The sequence below is a fragment of the Castor canadensis genome, chromosome 12 (genome assembly GCF_047511655.1).
Source record: "Castor canadensis chromosome 12, mCasCan1.hap1v2, whole genome shotgun sequence".
Classification (NCBI taxonomy): Eukaryota; Metazoa; Chordata; class Mammalia; order Rodentia; family Castoridae; genus Castor; species Castor canadensis.
Window position 1 is genome coordinate 8,315,522 of NC_133397.1, and position 23,331 is coordinate 8,338,852.

The 23,331-nt window shown below is 50.5% G+C and overlaps 1 protein-coding gene across 8 annotated transcripts in view; it reads left to right on the plus strand.

Annotated features, from left to right (window-relative positions):
• Window positions 1-16,585, plus strand: part of Hpcal1 (hippocalcin like 1) — a 100,159-nt gene extending 83,574 nt beyond the window's left edge. For all 8 annotated transcript variants that reach the window (XM_074049160.1, XM_074049163.1, XM_074049162.1 and 5 more), the window contains 3 exons: window positions 10,782-11,183; window positions 12,197-12,302; window positions 15,707-16,585. In XM_074049160.1, coding sequence (XP_073905261.1) covers window positions 10,806-11,183; window positions 12,197-12,302; window positions 15,707-15,804 — 582 coding nt within the window. In that variant the 5' untranslated portion in view covers window positions 10,782-10,805 and the 3' untranslated portion in view covers window positions 15,805-16,585. The remainder of the gene's footprint in view (window positions 1-10,781; window positions 11,184-12,196; window positions 12,303-15,706) is intronic.
• The last annotated feature ends 6,746 nt before the right edge of the window (window positions 16,586-23,331 follow it).

Below are 23,331 nucleotides of genomic sequence, written 5' to 3' on the forward strand. Positions count from 1 at the left end.
TGGTGGGGGGGACATCAGCACTATTTTTTCTGACACACCCCACAGCATGACCTCTGTGGCAGCTGTCCCTGGGCCAGCAAATGAGAGTTTGTGCAGGAGCAGGGCTGAATGTGCCTTCTTGCAGCTTCACTTCTGAGCATGACAGCACTTTACTGTCCTCATCCCTGACGTGCCTGGGAAAAGTCCATTTGCTGTCCTGTGTTCATTCCCACTGCATTGTACTGGCCCTTGGAGTTGCATGGTTCACAATGGTGAGCTATGGAGAACAGACAGATATTAAATACTTAAGTACAGTGCCTGCCAGTAGGAAGTGCTATGGAGACAGGGAGAGGGGCCTGAGCATGGAGGTGAATTGATGGGGTCCTAGAGAGCCTGTTGAGGAGGCTGAGGGAGTGAGCCTTGGAGATTCCAAGAGGAAGGAAGGGCAGCACGGTGGAGAAACTGCATGTGCAAAGGCCCTGGGGATGGAACCTGCTTAGGTTCCTAGTGTGAATGAGATACCTTCTTCTCACAAGTAGTTCACAGTCTAATGAGGGGAAAAAACAAACAAACAATATTCTAAAAATTGAGGTCTGGGAGCATGGCTCAAGTGGTAGAGTGTCTGCCTCGCAAGTGAGAGGCTATGAGTTCAAACCTCAGGAACCACAAAAAAAAAGATGAGTGGAAAGTGGTGTTGGAATGCAAAGAACAACTGTAGCAGGTCTGGTTAGAAAGTGTGTCCCTATGGAGTGACATTTGCCTTGGGCTTTGGTGGATGACAGGTTCACTGGGTGATTGCAAGCCAGCCCGACATGAATGAAACCTGTATTTGCAAAGGCACAGGCATGCAGGGAGAGCCACCCTCATGTCCTTCTTCCTGTTGCAGTGACAGTTTCTGCCAGGGAAAGAGCACTCTCTTGGGGATTGCCTTTCTCTTCACTTCTTCCTGTTCCTCACCCTCACTTAGGGCATGTCAGCTGTGGAGAGTGGAAGAGGAGGGACAGACAGAGACAGGGTGGCGTGAGGTGGGGATTCTGTGCCATGCATGGATGTCTCCCTCTTTCTTCTATTTTTTGAGGCTTTGAGGGGCACGGGGGCTCTGTTGCTAAGGATGGGCACAGATTCAGAAAGGTTTCACAATAGCAAGTCCTAGCCTGAGCCGGTCCAGCTGTGATACAACGGGTTGCAGAAAGACATGCAGCGTGGCTCATCCAAGGGCTGAGTGTGGACCTAGGTGCCCTGTAACCATTTGACCTCCCTTTCCCCAGGTCTGACAGGGCGTTGGTCGTTCTCTCAGAAGATGTGGCGGCAGGAGGGGGACACACCTCTTTGCACACCTTTAGGTCCATAGCAGCTGGCCTCTAGCTGGCCCAAGCTAACCCTGCAGCTGGAAACAGAAACTTGTAGGAAATGCAAACACTTTCCAGGGCACTAAGGAATGAAACAAGCAAAAGACACCCCAGGAACTTGAAATGAACTTGAAAAGAGACCCTGTCTGGTGGCCCCAGACCCTATGTCTCTGGTCTCATCCACTTAATACTACCTCTGTCCAGCACTCTCCACTGGAAATAGAATGGCGGGCACATTGAAAAAGTAAAAAGCAACAAATGTGATTAATGTTAACTTGTTTGCTTTAACCTACTGTGTCCCAAATGGAGTTGTCATTTCACATGTAACTGAGGTAGAAAATTATTCATGAGGTTATCTGTTATTTTTTTCTATATTAACTCATCAAAATCCAGTGTGCATTTTACGCACGGGCAAATTATGACTTCAGACTGGCCATCTTTTAAGTCCTCAGTAGTCACATGTGGCTGGTGGGTATTATATGAGACAAAGCAAAGTAGTTTATAGATGGAGAAAGGTTTCGTGGGGGTATCGTGGGGGGTGGCAGCAGAGTGAGGTGAAGGTGTGATGGGGCAAGAGCTCCGTGTTCATTCAGGCCAGGGGAGCCTGTCCGTCTGCGCCCTCTAGTGTCCACCCAGCCACACTGCAACCTGCTTGGCCCCAGGTGCCTCTACCCTCTGCTACACCGAGTTCCTGGCAGCTGCACAGCCCCCTGGGACAGTACTGGTACCTCCTCAGAGAACTGTATGGGGGCCAAGGCTAAAGGTGATTTGACTCTCACCTGCTTTTTTGGAGGAAAGAAGGACACAAGCCCAAGTTTTGGAAAAATGCAGTCAGCCCCAAGCAAGACAGGGACTCAGCCCAGGAGGAACATGTGTCTGTGGGTCACCCAGAGAAGGAGCTGGGACTGAGCAGGAAAGCACAGAGTCTGCTGTCTTCTGCCTGCTACTTCTTCCTCCATCTTCTTTGCCATCTCCCTGATTCTTCACAGTTCAAATTCTCAGTGAACATGACTCCAGCCTCCTCTCCAGCCCTGGCCTTCACCTGGTGTCCCCATCTCTCCCATCACCTCCCCTCTAAATGTCTAAGTCCAGGGGCCCTGGTGGCTGTGACTGATGGGATGTAATGCAATCCATGCCTTCAGCTGGCACTGAGCTGTGGTTAATGGGACATTGGCGTGCTCAGTTCCCAGGGGCCTCACTGAGCAGCCCATAGAACTGTTCCATTAACAAGGCTTTCATTTGCTGGCAGTATGCACTCTGGGTTAAATATTTTCATGAGCTTCCCAGCTATGTGTTTACTTTTTCTTCTCGTTACAATTTAGCACATTAAGAACAATAACAGAGGAACTGAGACCTAGAGAGGTGGTTGTAAGAGCCACATTAACTCCCTCCCCAGCTCCCATTACTGTACATCCCCACGTGGTCCTTGATCTGCTCAGAAGCCTGTTGCCTGACTGACGTGAGCCTTGGTGAAATATGAAGCACTTTAAGCTGAGTTCAAAATGGCTCTGCCCACCCTGGGGCCACTACTCCTTACCCCACCATGTTTGAGGAGATGAAAGCCAGACTCTGATCAATGAAGCTTGGGTTCATCTGGCGACCTGCGCCTGGTGGCCATTTCTACTGGGAAGTGCGACCCCTGGCTTTCTGTCCCTGCTGAAAGTATTGCTTTTTAATCAGCCATCTTCCCAGCTGTGTGTCAGTGAGACTGGCTCATTTGCTTAATTAATAACACAGGAGTCACGGCAGCACGCAGAGCTCTCCCTGACCCCCTGTTCCTCGCTTCTGCTGCACAGGAGCCTCCAGGAGAGCTAACCTGAGTTCCTTTACATTAACTACTTTATCCTGGCCTTTGTTCAGCTCATGCAGCCTGTTCTGGTGAGTGACGGGGAACATGTGTGAGGATGAGGCAGCCACTTTGTGACCTTACCCACAGCAAGTTCATGGGTGAGGCAGCAGTGACGGATGCCGGCTGAGAACGTCTTGGTACCCCCATCACTACCCAGGATCTTGGCAGGGAAGGGGTCAGGGGAGATCACAAAACATGGGGAAGAGGCTAGCTCTCACCTTGGATGCATCCGGGCCACAGCCTGCTTTGCAACAAGCTATCACAGGCCCCTCCAAAGCCTTGATCCTTCACCCTGACATGGAATGGTACCAAGTCAAATGAGAACCCCCTCCCAGTCCTGAAGTCTCTGCCCAGTTCTCCCTGGCTGTAGCCTGTGAGGGCTAAGCCTCCAACAGCCTTTCAAATCTCTTAATTCTTCACTTTGGACCCCAAATGCCAACTTCCTAGGGAAACCACCTAGTCACCCACTCTGTGCCCAGACTGGTGCTGTGCTATGGTTTCCGTTTTTCTGGAGAGCCACTCTCCATGCTTTATGTGGGTGGATCCTGGCCAGCCTCATGCTTGCTCTGGCAGGGAAAGAAGGCTGGGGGCTCTGTTGGAAAGAGCAGACTTTCCCTTGACTCCCCCCTTTGCTGCTGGCTCTTCAGCCTGCTTCCTCTTGGCCTGATGTTGTTCCCCTGTCCTCCCATTTAGAGATGGAAAACAGTAACCTGATGGTCAGGACTGGCTAACTGCTGTGACCACCCTGATAACACAGTAGAGGTATATTTCCTGATCGATTTAATGATGAGATAAGACTAGGAAGGGAAGGGCTCTACTCCGTGCATTCTCTCAAGGACTGGGGCTTCTTCCTTTTAGCAGATCTTCCTTCCAGCACCCCTTCTCCACTGGGGTTTCAGGAAAGAGTTAAGTCCTAGTACCCAGAGGCACAAGTGATACACATTAGGTGACTCCCCACCCTCTGCACCTAGAACATACCAGTCTTGCACCATCCTAAGGAGGACTGAGGAGGTTGGCATTCCAGTCATTACCTATGGACTGAGAAGGTCAATAGGGTCTGGGCCCTCTGAGGCCTCTGAGTTGCATCCAGCTGGAGGCAGGAAAGAGTGTGGAGCAGGGCTGCACCACTTGAGGGCCATGTGGAAATGGTGGGCATCACCATCTGTCCCATTGACCAGTCACAATCACATGGGTCCACCTGACTACAGGGATGCTGGGAAATATAGTCCAGCAATGTGGTCAGGAGGAAAAGGAGCCAGGGTAAGAAGAGCAGGTAGTCTCTGCTCCCACTCAGGCTCTGTTTCATTCACATACTGATGATCCTGGCTTGCAGTGGTTCAACCTGTGATTTTTCAATTTTATGGTGCCAAAGCCATACACATTCAGTAGAAACTGTACTTCATATTTTAAATTTTGATCTTTTCCCAGGCTAGCATTATGCTTACCATCCTCTTCCTTGATGCTGGGCAGAGACAGTGGGCTCCAGCTCCCAGTTGGCCCTGTGATCACAGGGAAAGCCCTGGAGACTCCAGTGCAGGGTGTGGTGAGCTGTGCTGCTGGGTATGTTAGGGTTAGTCAGTGCATTTCCTACTTAGGATACTCTCAACTTATGTCAGGTGTCTGACATAACCTTGTGGTAAGCCCAGGATCATTGTGTTTTCAAATCATATCCCCATGCTGCCTGAAGCACTGGGGACCTTGGTCCCTGAGCCTTCTGAAACTGGGCACCAGTTGGCCCAGTTCTTCTGCTCTCCCCTCTGTAGGCACCCAGATTTGACTCCCTTGGTTATGCTCAGCCATTTGTCCTCTCCCTGCCCCCTTCCTACTGGTGTGTGCTGGGACTTGAGGTCATAGATACCATCTCTTGGACATTGTCGAGGTCATAGGCATGGCCTTTGTTTTGCTTCTTGTTCTCCTTGTTGTTATAGGGATGGGAGTTTTTGTCTTTTGTTGTTTGTTTGTTTGTCTTCAAGAGAAAGGGACAAGAACTTTCCATTGTTCTGAGATCCCTGTTTCGTCTTCCACATCCTTCTGCGGTGTTTATGCCATTGATTCAAGGCCTCATGGTGTGGGTGTCTGATGTTTTCATCATCAGAATCCTTCCTTTGAATGTAAGGGCTGCTCAGGTCAGAGATGCTACCAGAGGTCTGGAGTCCTTCCTGCTCCCTCCGTCTCTCCATTCCATGGGCCTCCAGGAAGGCCCCCGGGCTGTGAGGACACAGTTTGGAGGCTCCTTTTTCTGATGCATGAGCCATCCCTCGCATCCAGGGAGGGTACTCAGACTCTGCTGGATGCCAACTTCGTGAAAACCTCTCTGTCCCAAAACTAGTGAGGCCTGAAAGCAAGCAAGTGTGTGTGTGCGTGGAGCAGATTACGAGAAACCTGAGACCTTGACATAAGCATAGTGGTGCTTAGTGATCTACAGGCTGAATTTGGCATGGCCCCAGCCGCAGAAGAGAGCGAAGTGCAAAATGCAGCACAGCTGGTTTTCCTAAGTTGTTTACTTTCAGAGAAGTAGGAATGCAAGTTTCTCTTGTTACAGTGTCACTCCCCTCCCCGCGAACTGTTTTTCCACCTCCTTGTTTATCACTGGATATAAAAGACCTGCTGAGGGAGCATGCGAGGGTTTTTTGATGGGGGATTGAGGGAAGGTTTTTGATGGGGGATTTTGATTGGCTGCCGCTGCCACTGGCTGTTGTGTGTCTCCACCAAAGCAGCTTTCTGCACCAAGAACTTTATACATAGACTTTAGAAAAGCTAAGCTAAAGAAAAGCCAAAAAGAACATGGGACGGTGCAAGTCTTAAGGACCAGGACTTTAAGAGTTATACTAATGCAGTTTTTAGACCTGGCTGCTGTTGTGTGTCTGCAAGTCTGAGCACCAAGACTTTAAGAGAGATTATGCTAAAGAAAAGCTAAAAGAAAACATGGGACAGAGTGTGTCTAAGGAAAGAGACTTTAAAAGTAAGGTTTTAAAGATAGAAAAAACAAGCAAAGTAAAAGAAGATTTATTAGAGTAAAAAAGCAACAAGGCTGCTGTGCATCTCCCTCCGAGCACCCAGCACACCTGGCCCAGCTTTGTGCTTGTTTTCTGCATCTCCCATTGCCCCCACTTAGGTCAAGAGAAACAGGAGTGTGAAAAAGCTCGCTCCAGGTGGTGCCCAAATGGGGACCTAACTTCAGGGAAACTCAAAGCCTGAGACGAGGAGACACTCTCTGGGAAGCGCACACGTAATGGAGAAATGAAAAATAAGCAAGGAATAGAAAAATAAGAAAAGTGAGAGGGAGAGTGAATTGAATACAGTCAGATGTAAAACATGGGAAATTCTAAATATAGGCTTTAAAAAAGCTATGTTAAAGAAGTTAGGTAAAAGGGAAAAATATAGAAGAAGAATTATACAGTAGAAAAAGAATTATACAGTAGAATACAGTAGAAGAAGAAATATAGGATAATAGGGAGAGGTTATAATAAAGTAAGGAAATAAAAGTAAGAAATAAAAGATTCTCGTCCTTGGTAGCCGAGCCGGGATGTGGGACTCACCCTTACGACAGTCACACAGGAGTGTGAGAGGCAGTGACAAGATGTTGCGGGCGGTGGAGACGCTGAGCCGCCAGCCCCACCTTAAAAGTAAAGTTCAGTCCGGAGATGATTCTGATTCAGTGTCAGATGAGGAGAGTCAGGAGAACGCTCTGGCCCATCAAGTACTGGGAAGCACACATTTGGGGTTACCTCCATGGGCCAAGAGGCTTTCTACTCTTGCGAAGAGTCCCCTACAGGCTGCCTTGCAGGCGGCTCGTAGTCAAAGAAGTTTTACCTTGTGCTTGAGAGACTGGATCTTCACAGCCCCGGCATATAACAAGGAGGCCCTAAACCAACACAAAACACCCAGTCTGCTAGGCCTGGCTGAACACCAGAGAACAGGTAAAGTGTGAAGGCAGGGTCCTGTGCTCACAAGTGTCTGTGTTTGGGACACGTGAGATGGAGCTGGGAAAGCTGTCAGCCTCTCCCAGAGGTGCTCCACCCACTGTCTTCTGTGGTTTGCTTACGGTGTGGCCAGCTTCACAACCTGGAGCTTCCTCTGCAAACGCTTGCAGAGCAGCCACTCTGAGTCTGGCATCTGGAGGAACACTGAGGCAAACTGGCAGTGTGTGCCTGGTGATGTAAGTGCATCCTGACCTCACCGTCCTCAGCTCTCAGCCTGGAACACACCAGAAGGGGCTATTCTGATGATGCAAAGTGCAGGAAAGCTCATCAGGAAAGAAGAGACAATCGGCCCGCAATGGTGATGCAGTAGTACCACATTACACACACACACACACACACACACACACACACACACACACACACACACACACCCCAGCCTCCCCTCTGGCCACCCACAGCCAGGCAGACCTAGCCCCAAGTCCCCTTGACATCAGCTCCATGGCTCCCTGAAGGTGGGCCCCAGAGTTGAGGGATACCTCTGATTGCCAGGAATGAAGGCCTCAGAGCCAAGTGGTACCAGTGCCAGAAACAGAACCTTCCCTCCTCCCCTGTACCTTTATTTGAGTAGCAGCCCCCTTGCTCCCCACCCCTGCCACATCCACCCTCACCCCACAGAAGCCCCAGTGGGGCCTTGGTTCACACAATCTTGTCTCCCAGCTGTAGGCCCTCTACCAACAGTGTCATCCTGGTTGTCACCTGCCACACTCAGCTCAGCCTCCCTCCCTACCATCCTCCAGAACCACCATCCCCCCATTGCCCTTCCCTTCATGGACAGCCACCTGCTCTTCACTGTCATTCCTGGAGCACCCTGGACAACACTTTTATGACAACCTGTCTTGCTTGATCAGTTTGGGAGGTCTTTGGACCAGCCACCACCCTCAGGTGCACCCCTACCTGTGAGCCATCCCCTCACTCATCAAGTTTCAAGTGTGGCTTCCACTATTTTGTATCTGAATTTCTGAAGTGAATTATCTATGATAAAACCAGAACATTTTCTAGCATCCCAGAGCACCACGGCAGGCACGCAAGCCCTAAGGTTGTTCAGAGCATGGGTGGCAGAGACGGTGGGGAAGGGCCCCCATCTGTACATCTGTTTTAGGTCTAATGTGACCCTCAGCTCCTCCATGGACTAGGGGCCACATTTGTTCTAATGGCAGACAAACTCACTGCAGCTGGAGAGGTTGACCTCACAGGCTGCATGTTTGGAGCTGGCTATGGCTGGTCAGGACCCTTCCCACAGTGCAGAATGCCCTAGCAGGAAACTGAGAACCAGGTCATGTACAGCTCGGCTGGCTTCCACATGTTTGGATCAACCTGTGGGTAAAGCAGAAGGACAGGGTTGCAAATCTTGATATGAAAGAGACGCTCCAAGGATGGAAGCCAGATGTGGAGAAAGGAGAAAGGAACCAACAGTTTGTCCTCCCAGGGAGAGAATCGAGAGGTCTGTGTCCTGGTGCCCAGTCAAGAAATAGAGGCCTGGTGATTGTAAGTTTTGGGTATTTATTCTTTGACTAGAAAATATGGACATGGTTCAAAATCTTAACTTTGCAAAAGGGCATACAGGAAAAAACACCAGGAGGCCTCTGTCCATCCAGTTACCTTTCATCTTCTGGCCAGTGTTACCATTTCTAGTAAGTCCTTTCAGAAACTCTAACACAGGTGTACATGTATTTTTTTTTTCTGTTTTCACAAATGGTAGCAAGCTCTGTGTGCTGTTGTGTACAACTCTTTGAAGATATGTTTTTTTTTATTTGTTTGTTTTTGGTGGTACTAGGGTTCTGAATTCAGGGTTTTGTGCTTGCCAGGCAGGTGCTCTACCACTTGAGCCACTCCACCAGCCCTTTTTGTTATAGATATCTTTTGAATAGAGTCTTGAATTTGTGCTGGGCAGCTTGGATTATGACCCTTCTATTTATGCTTCCTATGTAGCTGGAACGACACATGGCATGCCACCACACCTAGCTTTTATTAGGATGGAATCTTTTAAACTTTTTGCCCGATCTGATCTCAAACTTCAATCCTCCTGATCTCTGCCTTCTGAGTAACTAGGATTATAGGCTTGATTCTTGAAGATACATCTTATTATTTCTTACCAGGACATAGCAGGGCATCCAGGTTGTTTGTTGCTAGGAACAGTAATGTTGGCTGGAGCCTGTGTACATGTTATTTGCACAGGTGGGATTATCTGTAGCTGTTTCTCAAAGTGAGAGGGTCAAAGCAAATGTGTGTGTGTGTAGTTTTGAAAGATAATGTCAAATTGCCCTGTCTACCTATCTAAAGATTACAAAGGGAATTTCCAGTATGTAATATCAGTTAAAGTCATACAGATAAATTAAAAACAAAAACATGTATACACAAAGGTAATCAAACCTGGAAAGGAGGCAGAGAAGAGAGGAAGGAGCAACACGGGTGAGGTGCATTTCTTACCTTTCCTAACAGGGATCCAGTGCGTGCTTATTGAGAACTCATAAATGTAGCAGTTCAAAGTGGTTTCCTCTGGGTCTTGGGTAGGAGACATCTGCTCCCCCCCCCCCATTCTTCTGTTTGCTTCAATTTCGAAATGATTAAACCATGTATGTGTGCTACTGCTAAAGACAGAAAATAAAATGAGGTAGTGAAGTGAGAGCTGTACAAATGTCCCATGGCAACACATGGCCTCATGAAAAACTGCCCAGGGAGGTGTATGCTTTCAAATGCAACCCAGTCCTCATTCTTTCTGTTAACATTTAGGACAACATTTGCTGCTTAACTTAAGTCTAAATCTTCCCCTGCCAGAGCAATATTTCAAAGGCAAAATAAAAAGGGGTGTGTGTGTGTGTGTGTGTGTGTGTGTGTGTGTGTGTGTGTGTGTGTGTCCGGGGCGGGGGAGGGGGAATCTAGAAAAGTTTCTGGACACCTTTTCTTTTTCTTTCCATTCTTTTTTGGGGGGAGGGCAGTATTGAGGTTTGAACTCGACCTCACACTCGCGCTCTACCACTTGAGCCACACCCTAGTCCTTTTAGTTTATTTTCTAGATAAGGTCTTGCACTTTTGCCTTACTGGCCTTAAACAGAGATCCTCCTACCACTGCCTCCCAAGTAGCTGCAAATACAGATGTGCCTCACCACGCTTGGTCCGATCCGGACATATCTTCTAAAGATTAAAACATCGTGGTGTCCAAAAGAGAAAAGAATTACTTGGAACAAAGGGTCTGGGTTGGGTCAATGTGACCAGTTTGCCCTGAGATGATGAGGATGAGGGCTTTTTTGAATTCCTGCGTCTGTTAGAATCCTAGTGGACATTTGGCAGTGCCTCACTCCAATCCTGATTTCAGGTTGTCTTTTAGTCTTCATGTCTACATGCTTGAAGTTAATCTGTGTCTTGCCATGTGAGAGTGGCTGCTTTGATTTAATTGGATTATCCTAGCTTTCTTTATGATGCATGGAATAATGGAGGACCTTCCCACAGACAGATCTGAGATGGGATGAAACTCCATGCGTGCCAATGCTGGTCTTGTTTGGACCCCTCCAGCCTGTGGCCGAGGACACACAAGGGACATTGCTCAGCTAGCTTGGCGATGGCAGGTGGTAGGAGCTAGACCCTGGGTGCCCAAATGTCCACAGCTGACCCCATTTCTCTCAGGTGTAGTCACTGCCATCGACCACCATGGGCAAACAGAACAGCAAGCTTCGGCCCGAGGTGCTGCAGGACCTTCGGGAGAACACAGAATTCACTGACCACGAGCTGCAGGAGTGGTACAAGGGCTTCCTGAAGGACTGCCCCACCGGCCACCTGACTGTGGATGAATTCAAGAAGATCTACGCCAACTTCTTCCCTTATGGTGATGCCTCCAAGTTCGCTGAGCACGTCTTCCGCACCTTTGACACCAACAGTGATGGCACCATCGACTTCCGGGAGTTCATCATTGCCCTGAGCGTGACCTCAAGGGGCAAGCTGGAACAGAAGCTCAAATGGGCCTTTAGCATGTACGACCTGGACGGCAATGGCTACATCAGCCGCAGCGAGATGCTGGAGATCGTGCAGGTTTTGGCCCTATGGAGGGTGGTTTGGGGTGTACGGGGCCAGGGCGACCGGGAACATTGGGCCCACCAAAGCAGGCCGACCCCTCACACCCTCTCATGTGCTCTTTATCCTATATTCACCATAACATGTGGTCATTTGGGTCAGGTTGCTACCTGGTGCCCTATTGAAAGTGATCAGCTGTCACCTGTCCTTGCAAAGAGCAATGATAAATGCCAGCATTTATTGATCACTTGCCATACATCAGGCCCTCGCTGAGCACATTGGTCAATTTCCATCTTCACAACCCCATGAAATGGCCACTTGTCTGCATTTCATGAGCTGAGGCTCAGAGAGATGATTTCCTAAGAATTAACCAAGCTAAGAATTGGTGTCTGTGGGTGGCAAGTTCCAGGGCCGCCTGCAGATACCAGAATGGCATGGTAATTGATGAAATGGTGTAATTCTTGCATGCAACCTACGCATTTCCTCCCATGCTTTAAATCATGTATACATGACTGAGGAAACCTAATACAATGTAAATGCTAGGGAAATAGTTGTTACACTGTATTCTTTAGGAAATAATAACAAGGCAAAAAGGCTGTAAGTGTTCTGTACGGATGCAACTTATTTTCCCTGAATATTTGCTATCTGCGGTTGGTTGAGTCTCCAGATTCAGAACCTGCAGAAATCGTGGGCTGACCTTGAATGCCTATGAGGCCATCAGCCTTGGCATTCCCGGCTCACTAGAAGGTTCCTTAAACACCATCCTGGAACTATCCCACCCCTACCTCCAGCCTTCCACTGTCACAACGGAGTTGCTTTTGTGTGCTCATAAACTTCACTTCAGCATGTCTGTCTTTCTTTACTCAAAATCCCATCTATGAGATTCACTCTTCTGGTAAAGGAAGGGTTATAGGCCTCTAGGTGGTGCTCCCATCTATTTGTGCCTTGCCAAGGTCTGGGTAGAAGGTGAAATCCTTGTCCCATCCATCCAGGAATATCTCCTGAGTACTCTTTTATGCACTGATTTCCAGGCCATCTACAAAATGGTGTCCTCAGTGATGAAAATGCCAGAGGACGAGTCTACTCCAGAGAAACGGACAGACAAGATCTTCAGGCAGATGGACACGAACAACGATGGTAGGGGGATGAGGGGTTACTGTTTGTGTGTGTGACACTGTGGGTAGCACACAGATGTGTTGGGACTCTCCCTCTCTCTCTGCAGCCCCTCAGTCATCAACAGTCCTCCTGCCCACCTGGTGTGGCTGTGCTGAGGGAAGACCAGAATTCAGAGTCACGGTCACCATCCTGCATCCTGCTCCCTGCCCATGGCATTATGGCCAGCTTATCGCTGTAGGCCTGCTGGTGGCCCCTGGAGCCATAGCTCCAGTATCAGGGATACTAATATTCCCATGGGGTGTTTGGGGGAGGGAAGACAGGCGTGCTAATGGTCCCTGGGCTGAAAGGGTTAGAGCAAAGGGTCCCAGGTCATAGGAATCTGGGAAGCTGGCTAGGCCTCTCTGGCCATCACCTTAAGGTGCAAGGTGCCCCAGATGTCCCAGGGGTCCAGGGGCAGCTGTCAGGATGTGTACAGCACATGTTCTTGTCTGCTTACAGCTACTATGTCTGAGGCTCTGGGGTCCAGCCACTGCTGCAGAAAGGCGGGTCTCAGTGGGGATGGAGGGGCCAACAGTCACAAGGATGCGCCCCATTTTCTCCTCTGCACCAGCTGTGAGGTTCTAGTAGGACCTCATTGGGGCAAGGCAGTATGGGACACGTTGATTCCGCTTGTTGGCATAGCTAAAGAGCCAGGACAGATTTGCTTTTGACCCACAAAGAAATGCAGCATTAAGAAAAGAAAGTGCTCCCTGGGTTGTGTTGAGATTAAAACTACGCTAATGCATAAGAAAATGCCTTGTGGAGTCTTAAGTGCACTGTGCAGGTGAATTAAGGACGGAGCCCAGCAGGGAGACGAGGTATTCCTGGAACTGGAGACAGCCAAAAGCATTCCAGACAGCAAGGGAACAATTTTCAAGCCACGCTCACACATAAAACAAGACGGCCTCACATTGCCTTTGGCTGATTTTAAATGTGTTTTCCATTCTCCCGCATAGCGAGAGGCACAGGCTTTGGGTTTCAGTATACCAAACTTAGTCTTGGCTTCCCCAGCCTCAGTTTGCTCCTCTGTAAAACAGGGCTGATGAGTCTACTCTCACGTGGTTGAGAGGCTTCAGTGGCACGATGCCTACAGAGCTCTTAGCACAGGGCTGAGTACCCCACAGTTACAGCTGTTGTTCCTGACCTCGTGGTTTGTGCGTGTCCCCTGGCTGGCTGCCCCACCCTGCTCACCCGACACACCACTTCAGAGGACTAGCTGAGCCCACACTGTGTACCTGGCTTTGCTGGTGAACGTGGGTGGTGTCCATCACTTGCTAAGGTGCCCATTAAGCAGAGTGCCACCTCCTGTGAGCCTAGTGACCCATCAGTCAAGGAGCCTGGGGGGCAAAGAAAGGGGGTGCTTCAGAGAAGCTGAGTGTGGCCGGGACTCAGGATAGAGGAACGGCAGAGGTGGGCAGGGGCTTCTTCAGGATCTGCTCGGGAACAGGCAGCCCCCCACAGTTCCCTCCCCAGCCCCAAGGAGACCATAGCTGTCCAGGCCACTCGGGTAATCTGATATCTTCCCCCAAGGCACAGGTCTGTCACTGTCCCCTGTTAACTTGTCCTGTATATGCATGTGGGACAAACAGAACTTGGGGACCCCCACGCCCTGCCACCTTGCTCCCAGCCAGGAGGAGGGCTGGAGCATCTATAGCCCTCAAAGCCTCCCATCCAGAGGCCGACCTGCACTGGCCCAGCCCTCCCTGACTTTGGGCTAGGAAAGCCTGGGGTGCAGGACCCCGAGATTTTCCACACTGTGAGGAGATGCACCTGGTGCCTCCCACCTGAGGGGTAGCAGCAGAAGAGTGGTTGGTAAAAGTCTCACTGACAGTAAGGAGAACAACAGGCTGGCCTCTGCTCTCTGCATTGGCCCAGGGTTCAGGAGACCTCTGCTGAGGGCATGGTCAGCCTTCCCTTCCCTGGCCCCTAGAGACGTCAAGTTCATCTGAGAGAAGCCATTTTGCCCTTCCTTACCCCTGCTGAAGATCCACAAGGCCAGCACATCCCTGTCCAGCAGTGGGTGGGAGGAATATCCCCATAACTGGCTTCGTAGCAGTGGCCAGTGAGTCCTCCAGTGCAGTGCAGCCTCTCAAATGCTTCTTCCCAGTCACCCTTTGAGAGCTGCCATTATTATAAATTAGAGAGGAGACCCTGAAACGCACAGTGGTCGGGGCTGGCCATGCATGGTACATGGCTTCCACCCTGCGCTCAGCCTTTGCTACATACGTCTTCGTTACTTGGGCCACTGCCCAACAGAATGCAATCAGTGCTCTTCACACAGCAAACACAGAGACCTACAGTACCTCCTCAGCGGCCCTGCCGCAGACAACAGGCCACCACAAACCTGGGCCCTCCTTCTGCCTTGGAAGTTAACTATAAAGCCACCTCCAGAGCCCCAGTCCTTCTCCTGGTGGCCACATCCAAATGGGCAGAACTGTAAACATGTGTCTGGCTTGCTGAGTAGCAGAAAAGGTACACTGATGACCACAGTGGGCTCATTAAGAGTGATTGTGGGAGAGCCGGGCATGGTGGCACATGGCTGTAATCTCAGCATTTGGGAGATAGAAGCAGGAGACTCTTGAGTGTGAGGCCAGCCTAGGCTACATAACTAGACCCTGTCTCAAAGAACCCCTCCCCCACAAAAAAAAGAATGACTGTGAGAGGAGAAGCACACAATCAGAATATCTCCCCACCACAGCTCAGCTTTCTGCAACCCTCAGCGGCTGGGGGTGTTAGAATGGCTGCCCAGCCCCACCCCCCCGCTTACCTTCAAAAGCCTCTCAGTTCAACAAAAATCACCCTCGTCTGCCTCCCAGGAGGGGTTACATGTCACCAGCATTGCTCTCTGCAACTTATTTCTATAGCACTTCTGTTTTAGAAACCTTGTTTCTGTCTCTGGATCATAAGGGTAACCTGGCCCCTGGTGAAGGAGGGCGACACAGGCAAACGTTACAGAGGCAGAAAGTGCTTCCCCAGGTCCAAGCAGCAGACAGATGCTGCAGCCTGTGGTTGGTGCAGCTGCCTCAGGACCACCCAGCCAGCCTGGCCTCATAGCCCTGAATTATTTATGGTCAGGGGCAAATGTCACATTTCTGTCTGGTGAAGCAAGGATTTAAGTCGCTATGAGCCCCCCAGGACCTGCTGCCCTCTTAGGTATGAACTTGGAGTTGCTTTGCTAGGAGCAGTGAAAGCACAAGGGCTTTTTTTTTTTTTTTTTACAAAAATGCCCTAGAAGTGAGTGGAGACTGGACCTTTGTTCGTTTTCCAGAAGGCTCAGAACTTCAACCAAAGGGGTGTCTCTAACCTAAGCATTGCTCCCATCCTCACTGGAAGTGCAGAGAACAAAGAGGAATCGCTAATGGCTCTCTCCTGTCCCCATCCTACAGGCAAGCTGTCCCTGGAAGAATTCATCAAAGGTGCCAAGAGCGACCCCTCCATCGTGCGCTTGCTGCAGTGTGACCCCAGCAGCGCCAGTCAGTTCTGAGGGAACCAACCTTGGGACATTGCTGAGAAACAGGCTGTCATGCTGTTTCAGCTTTGCTTGCAAAAGTGGATGCCTCTGCAGTCATTCCTGCTCTCCCGGGACCGAGCCCAGGCAGCACATCACAGCTGCCCAGCCTGGCCGGCTGTGCCTCCCTCCTCCACCTGACCAGTGCAACATCCCACCCCTCCCACCTGCTCTGGTCCTTTCCAGGACAACTCCCAGGGATGTGATTCCATAAACTGGTTCAAGTGTTCTCTGCTCCAGGGAACCTCCCTGCCCACGGAGAGCCCAGAGGCCAATGCTAGGCAGGACTTCCCATGATTTTGCTGAGGCTAGCTCATTTATCTTGTGATCCCAGGTGACTTTGTGAGCTAGATGGGGACAAAGATGGATGGAGAGTAGACAGGCAAGCCCTTCCTGTGCATGGCTCCACCTCCCTCCATTTTCTCTGACCAAAGCCGCTTGTGAGTATATATACTGTGGTCTCCTTTTAATATATAAATTGTGTATATGGTGAAGTGAAATGTAACATGTAGGTCCCGTATTTAATGCCTCTGATTGCCTCTGCAGCATGGTCCCCCTTGTAGCCTGTGCTCCCTCCGAGCCTGGTTGTTTTGTGGTATTTATACATTCGCGATCTGCCCAGTCCTAAAGGAGATGCATGCATGCCCAGGGCTGAGGGGCCCCGCCCTCTGCGCTGTGAACACAGGCGTTTGTGAGTGTTCTGTCCTCCCTGTTGATTGGTCGGCACTTCCAGTATTAAAATGATCAACTAAATGGAGTTCTCTGAGTTTCCTGTCTGCTGTGGGAGTCCCATTGCGGCTGTGGCTTATCAGTGCTGTCCGGCAGAGGCAGATCCTCTGGGGTACAATTGTTGGTAAATGTGCCCCCTCCCCATACCCTCTAGCTATCACTGTGTCCTCAGATCTTGTTAATATCTGCCTGATGACAAAAAATGTTCATGGAAACAAAAGATGACTATCCTTAGAAGATCTGACAGTCATGCTTTCTCCTCCCTCCCTCATCCTTTCATGGTAGTAGGAAAGCCACATGCCAGGAACAGGAGAGTGGCCTGGGGCATCAGCACAACCGTGAGGTGGCAAACTTGCCTTCCCATCTTGCCTCCTCTCCCATTCACCTGGTCCCAGCAATAGAAGCACCACTGAAGTTGCTTCAGCTATGGGGACATTTGTCTCACGTGCCCGGAAGACCAAAGGCTGAATATCATGGGCTTGGCTGATTCGGTGTCCTGGAGCACCCCCAGTTCCTTCCCCTTTGCCCCCTCCACCCCAGCCTCACAGAGTCAGCTTTTATCCTCAAAATCATTTCTGGGAACCTCATGGCTGGCATAGTCTGGAGCATAAAGAGAGGAAAGAGAAACTGCTGTTCTTCCAGAACCCTCCCTGCCAGCCTCATGTCTCATTGGCTGAAACATTGTCAGTCTACACCCAGGCCCGTGTTCTGACAGAGGGCATAAGATGACTGAGACTTGTCGAGGAGGTACCCACCTCCCCCAAAAGGTGGGTTGCCCAGGGAGAAACAGAACTGATGTATTGGTGTAAAGACAGGCACTGCAGTATCTGACACTGGCTCAGTAGCCTCCCCTGTCCAGAGCTGAAGAGAGCAGGACAGTACAAGGTCACATTTGCAGAGCACACACTCAGAGCTTCCTCTCAGCAGGACTCTGGTGATGGCAGCTGGCTTGTTGATTTTAGTCATTTTAACACCTCTTGAGACTCCCTGCCTCTTTTAATAGAAAGGGTGAGTCTATCTGCCAAGTCCCTTCTGCGTCAGTGGGGATGCAGGGGCTGTTTCTCTGTAAAACGCCTCACAGACCACAGCTGCTGAACTTTATGGGCTGCAGAAGGCGAGGCCAGGACACCTGGGGGCAGGTTCACTTTGCTACAAAGAGGCAAGACAGTGAGTGGCTGGAGTTTGCAAAAACATACCTGGGACTGACAAAGGCTAAATCAGTCATGCTGGTTGTGGGGTGGGCTCAGTTACCATAGGGAACAGAGTCTAATCTGGCAGATGGAAAAGGAAAGAGCACTGTCTGAATCAGGTTCCTCAGAGGAACAGAGGCAGTGGGAGATGTGGATGGATGGATGGAGAGATGGACAGATTGATAAATGGTGGATGGATGAATGGATGGATGGATCCTAAGAAATGGGGTGTCATGAGTGTGATTATGGAGGCTGAAAGATCCCAAGATCTGCAGTCAGCAAGCCAGAGACCCAGGAGAGTTGACGGTGTTGTTGCAGCCCAAGTCTGAAGGCAGGAGATCAGTGTCCGAGCTCAAGACCGACTGTTGGGCAGAGACTGTTGTCTGTTGCTCAGCCTTCTGTCTATGGAGCCTTCAGTGGATTGAGTGAGGCCGACTTGGAAAGGCAGTCAACTTTCCTCAGGTTCCCCACTCCCGTGGTCATCTCATCCAGAAATGCCCTGTCAGACCCACCTAGAACAAAAATGTGACCAAATATGTGGACACCTTGTGACCCAGTCAGGTTGACAGATAAAATTGTCACAACTGCCTTCTGTAAAATCTGGGGATCCCAGTGGGCCTTGCTGCCATAGATCACTGAAGTCATCATGGACCCTCGGAGTCCACTGCTGCCTGAGAGAGGGGAAGTAGCCCCAGAGACGGTAGCCATGTGCCAAGAGGGCCAAAGGGGTCAAAAACCCAGAATGGACCCAACCTCTTCCTGCATAGCAGTGGTTCTGTGACGGGCTCTTCTGCTGTCTAGGAGCAGGCTCTTGCAGTAGGGAGGGGGATGTTAGAGGGTGCCCCTCCAGCCCTTCCCTGGGGATTTGTGATGTTCCTGCTCTTCCTCATGCCCCTGCCTTCTTGCCCCTGGGATCCCAGAACCTCTGCCATCCTGTGCAGGCACTTAGAGTTGGGTAGTTCCTGGGGAGCTGCATGTGTGCCCTTGTTCTGTGATAGACATAAAAAACTCCATGCCTTAGCAAGGCTGTGTGTGCGTGGATTCAGCAGATCCTCAGGAAGATGGCGCTGCCTGCCTCAAGACTCCCCAAGCCTTCTGTGGTCCTGCCCAGGAAACACAGATCTGAATGTGGCCCTAGAAGCTGCTAGAAGGATGGGGCTTAGCCACCCTTCATGTGCACTGACCTCCCCGACTCTGTTATGGCCTGCGACAGAGCCTGGGAGATCTGGGTGCTACTACCACGTTGGCTGTGAATGAGACACATAACTCTAACTGGGCAAGGCCTCTGTCCTCACCCGTGAGCCCTGCGTCATTAAAAGCTGGGGTGCTGTGATCTTGTACACTGGCCAGCTGCAGAGCTGGAGGCAGGGTGTGAGGACCCCCAGGGGCAGGGCCTGATCTCAGACTCAGGGCTGAGGACTTGCAATTAGGCACTGGCGTTGGCTCCATTGAACCCTGCTCTGTGTATGGGGCCACAGGTGCAGGTCAGGCACACCAGATGAAGTGGGAGGAGCGTGGACTGGAGACCATACAACGGCAACCTTGGGTAGCTCTTGGGAGGTTGGATCTGTGAGGCAGACCATGAATAGTGCCTCTAGGGTGGTGAGGAAGAGGCAGGCAGGCATCAGGTGCTGTGCAGGTTCGGGGGGAGGATTGAAGCCACCTCAGGAGGCTGCGGCTAAAGGCATTACCCATTGCAGGGACAGGCAGAGGGACAGTGGATCTAAGGCTGAAGAGAATCCTCTGGCCAACACCTGGAGGTTCTGCAGCATGGGGCAGGGCTGTCTACAGGACTACAGGAGCTGAGAAAGGGGTGTGGAACAAGCCTGCCTGGAGCCCCCTCCTCAATGCCTGGGGGGCCTGCTGGGGCTGAGTCTGTAGCTCTTGGCCCATGAGAGGCCTCCTGTTGTGGTTGGGGAGTGGGGGGAGGGAGCTGCCTGAGTGCACCTTAACCATGCCGTGCTGCTGCCCCCCAGTGGCCATGGCTGGGTGCTGATCCTAGTAGGGCCGAGATGCTGGGTCTGTTCTGGGAAGAAGCTCTCTGTCTCCCATTCCGTTTGACACAGGAGGATACTGAGATCCACAGCAGCATCTGCTTGAGATGGCCGCACAGCACATGGAAGGTGCTGTGGTGCCTATGACTCGGAGGCCCTGTCTTATAGGGTTGCCAGGTAAAACACAAGGTGCCCAGTAAATGTGAGTTTCAGATAAACCAGCCTCTTCTGTTATAGATGGGTGAAGTCCAGAGAGGCCAAGTGACTCTTCCAAGGTAAGGACCTGGGAACGAACAGACCCCTGCTCCACCCGCCACTTACTGAAGAACCACGCCATGACTAGAAGGTCATTCATTCCTCTTTCTCCCTCCTATTCCCAGTCCTTGTCCAAGAGGTATCAGCAGGAGCTTCCCAGAGCACCTGTGGCCCTGGAGCCTCACACCTGCTGTGAACTGACCCTGGAGGTAGACACCCCTGGTCTACCCCCACCCCCTCCACCATGCACACACACTGGGCATTACCATGGCCACCTCCTCCTCAGATGGGAGGTGAGCCAGTGCTTACATGGCAGGTTGCTACAAGGGAGGATTTGTGGCGCCTGGAACTTAGCATACTGAGTGCAAATACCCGAGAACTTGTTGTTAGGAGGAGGAGAATTTCATCCACCCTCACTGCTGGCTATAGGATGGAGAGGAAGGGTGAGCAGAGGTGTTCTAGCCTGGACAAAGAGGTTTCTGTGATGGAGGCATAGTGAGCTGGGCTGAGTGGAGCTCAGGCTGAGTGGGCAGGAGGGTGGCTCCACCAGGTGGCCCATGGAGGCCCTGGAGTGGCCTCAACCTTCTGTCTAGAGGCAAACCAGTTATCAGTTTCTGTAAATTCTTCCAGCTCCCTCTCCCTCTCTCTCTCTCTCTCTCTCTCTCTCTCTCTCTCTCTCTCTCTCTCTCTCTCACACACACACACAGACACACACACGCACACACACACACACACACACAGTCTGTTGGGCTTTGTTTTGGCCTGTTTTTAATTTTTACATTAACTAGGAACCTATTGAGGTCCCATACCTCACTGCTTCCACATAACCTAGCTTAGACACTTCCATCAGTACCCACAGGCTGGCCTCATTCCTCCTGACAGCTGTGTAGCCCATTCCAGTGATAATTTCATCAGAACCCTCTTGCATATTTCTGACTTACCCTCTTACAAACAATGCCACCATGAGTTGTCTTGTAAGAGTATTTCAGAGAAATTCTTAGAATGTACAAAGATAATGTGTTGTTTTTGCAGTCCTAGCATTTGAACCGTTGGCCTCACACTTGCTAGACAAGCACTCTTACCACTTCAGCCACATCCCCAGCCCTGATGGGAATTGTTAACGCTGCGTGGCCCCCAAAACACTGTCCCTCTCACATCGCACCTGTAATGTAAGCCCGCTGACCCACCAGTGTGCGGAGGGACTCATCTTTGCCAGTCTGACAGGTGAGAAAGGCATTTCTGTTCACGTTCAGATTGTTTGGCAGTACTGGGAACTGAACTCAGGGCCTCGCAATTGCTAGGTGAAAGCACACTCTACCACTTGAGCCGTATCTCCAGTCCTTTTGCTTTTATGATTCAGAGAGGGTCTCGTGCTTTTTTTTTTTTTTGCCCAGGCCAGTCTCCAACCTTAATCCTCATCCCTTTTGTCCCCCAAGTAGCTGGAATTGGAGCAGGTGTTACCATGCCAGCTCCAAAAGGTTGTATTTTATTGTGAAACATGCTTACGTCACACCCACTTTCCATTTGATTGCTCCTTTGTGGACTTATTGGTGCTGTTTTTATTATTTCAGCAGCACTGGGGTTTGAACTCAAGGCCCCATGCTTGCTAGGCAGACACTCTACCACTTGAGCCACTTCACCACCCTAGCGTGTGTTGGTTATTTCCAAGATGAGAGTTTCACAAACTATTTGCCTGAGCTAGCTTTGAACCATGATCTTCCTCCTGACATCTGCTTCCTGAGTAGCTAAGATTACAGATGTGTCATTGGCACCCGGCTGGAGTCCTTTTAGTATGAAGAAAATGAGCCATTCATTCCCAGTTGTGCTGTGCTTTGCCATCTGTCCCTTGCCTTTTGACTTCAAATGTTTCCTTTTAATAGTTCCATGATCTAATTAATGTTACATTTAAAACTTTCATCTGTGAGAATATATTTTGTTATACTGAGTTGGGGAACTTGATTTTCCCGATTTTTTTTCTATTACTAGAACACTACCCTACCCCAGACCCTGGAGTGGGGCCCAGCAACCTTTGTAAGAAGCTCCCGGGTAACCCTACTGCACAGTTGGTGTGGACACCACCCTTTACCCTGGATCCCCTCCCATGGGAGCCTCCAAGAAAACTCCAGCACCTCCCAGAGGCATCAGCCGCCAGCAACTACCAGCTGCAGCCACAACAAATCCCAGGTCTACAAACATCCAGTATCTCCACAGGAGCAGACAGCATCATCTTCAACACTAGATATTCTAGACACCTTAACTGCAAGCTTGAACTTAAGAGCTTCCTGGAGGACAGTGCCTGGTGTTGACAGGGCTGGCCACCCATAACCTCTGGCCTCTCCTGCCAGACTCACTGGCCTGCTCCCACATTCTAAGGCCAGGGAAAGCCCTGAGCCCAAGTCTGGCCTTGGCACACCGGCCCAGTGACTGTGCCAGGCAGTGGGCAGAAGATGGGCTGGAGGCTGGAGTGCCAGAGCATAGGATTACCTGGGGTGACCTCTGATCCCATTGGTCCTAGACAGTGGACTACATTTTACCTAATTGGCTGAGGAGAGTTGTCATTTCCAGGCCTTCAATATTATTTTTTGAGTGTACTTCACTTTTCAATGCAAGCTTAGTGCTGCTACTAAGTGATACGTGGACCTGTGGATTTATTCCTTTTTCTGTGGAAGCCCAAATTTACCAAGATATTTTAAATATGGTGTCCAGCTCAAATTTCTTGGCATGAAGTGCATACTGCCAAGTTTCTTTTAATTTTTGACACAGTAGAGCCCTAGGTCGTTAAGACCTGCCCTCCTGGGGAGCTCAGTCACCCTCACACCATAATCTACCTACTTCTAAGAATCAAGAGGTGGCTGGACTATCAGCTAAGGCCTTTCCTCCCGCCATCCCAAGTCACAACCCATGATGCTTCGGAAACCTAAGCCACAACCCTGGGTTCAAAGGAGCCCAGGGCGGATAACAAAAAGAGTCTAGCTGAGCAGGTCTTGGGGGATTGTTGCCCCTGAGAAAGGTAGGGGCCCCTCTTTTATCTACAGGAAACACACTTGCACCAGCTGGCTTCCCAATGACAACTGGATAGCTCATTCCCCAGGGATAGGAGCCACAGCCTTCCCTCTCATTCCGTCTGTCTTTTCCTGTCCCTCTAGTGAGGCTGACGACTCCACAGTGTTCATAGACTTGTGGCTTTAGTGGGATGTATGTAACTTTGTTTGAGACAGGGTCTCACAATATAACCCAGGTTGGACTCGAACTCATGGTCCTCCTGCCTCCTTAGCCTCTCAAGTGCCAGGACTGTAGGTGTGTGCCACAAGACTTTTACAACCCCTTCCCTCCTG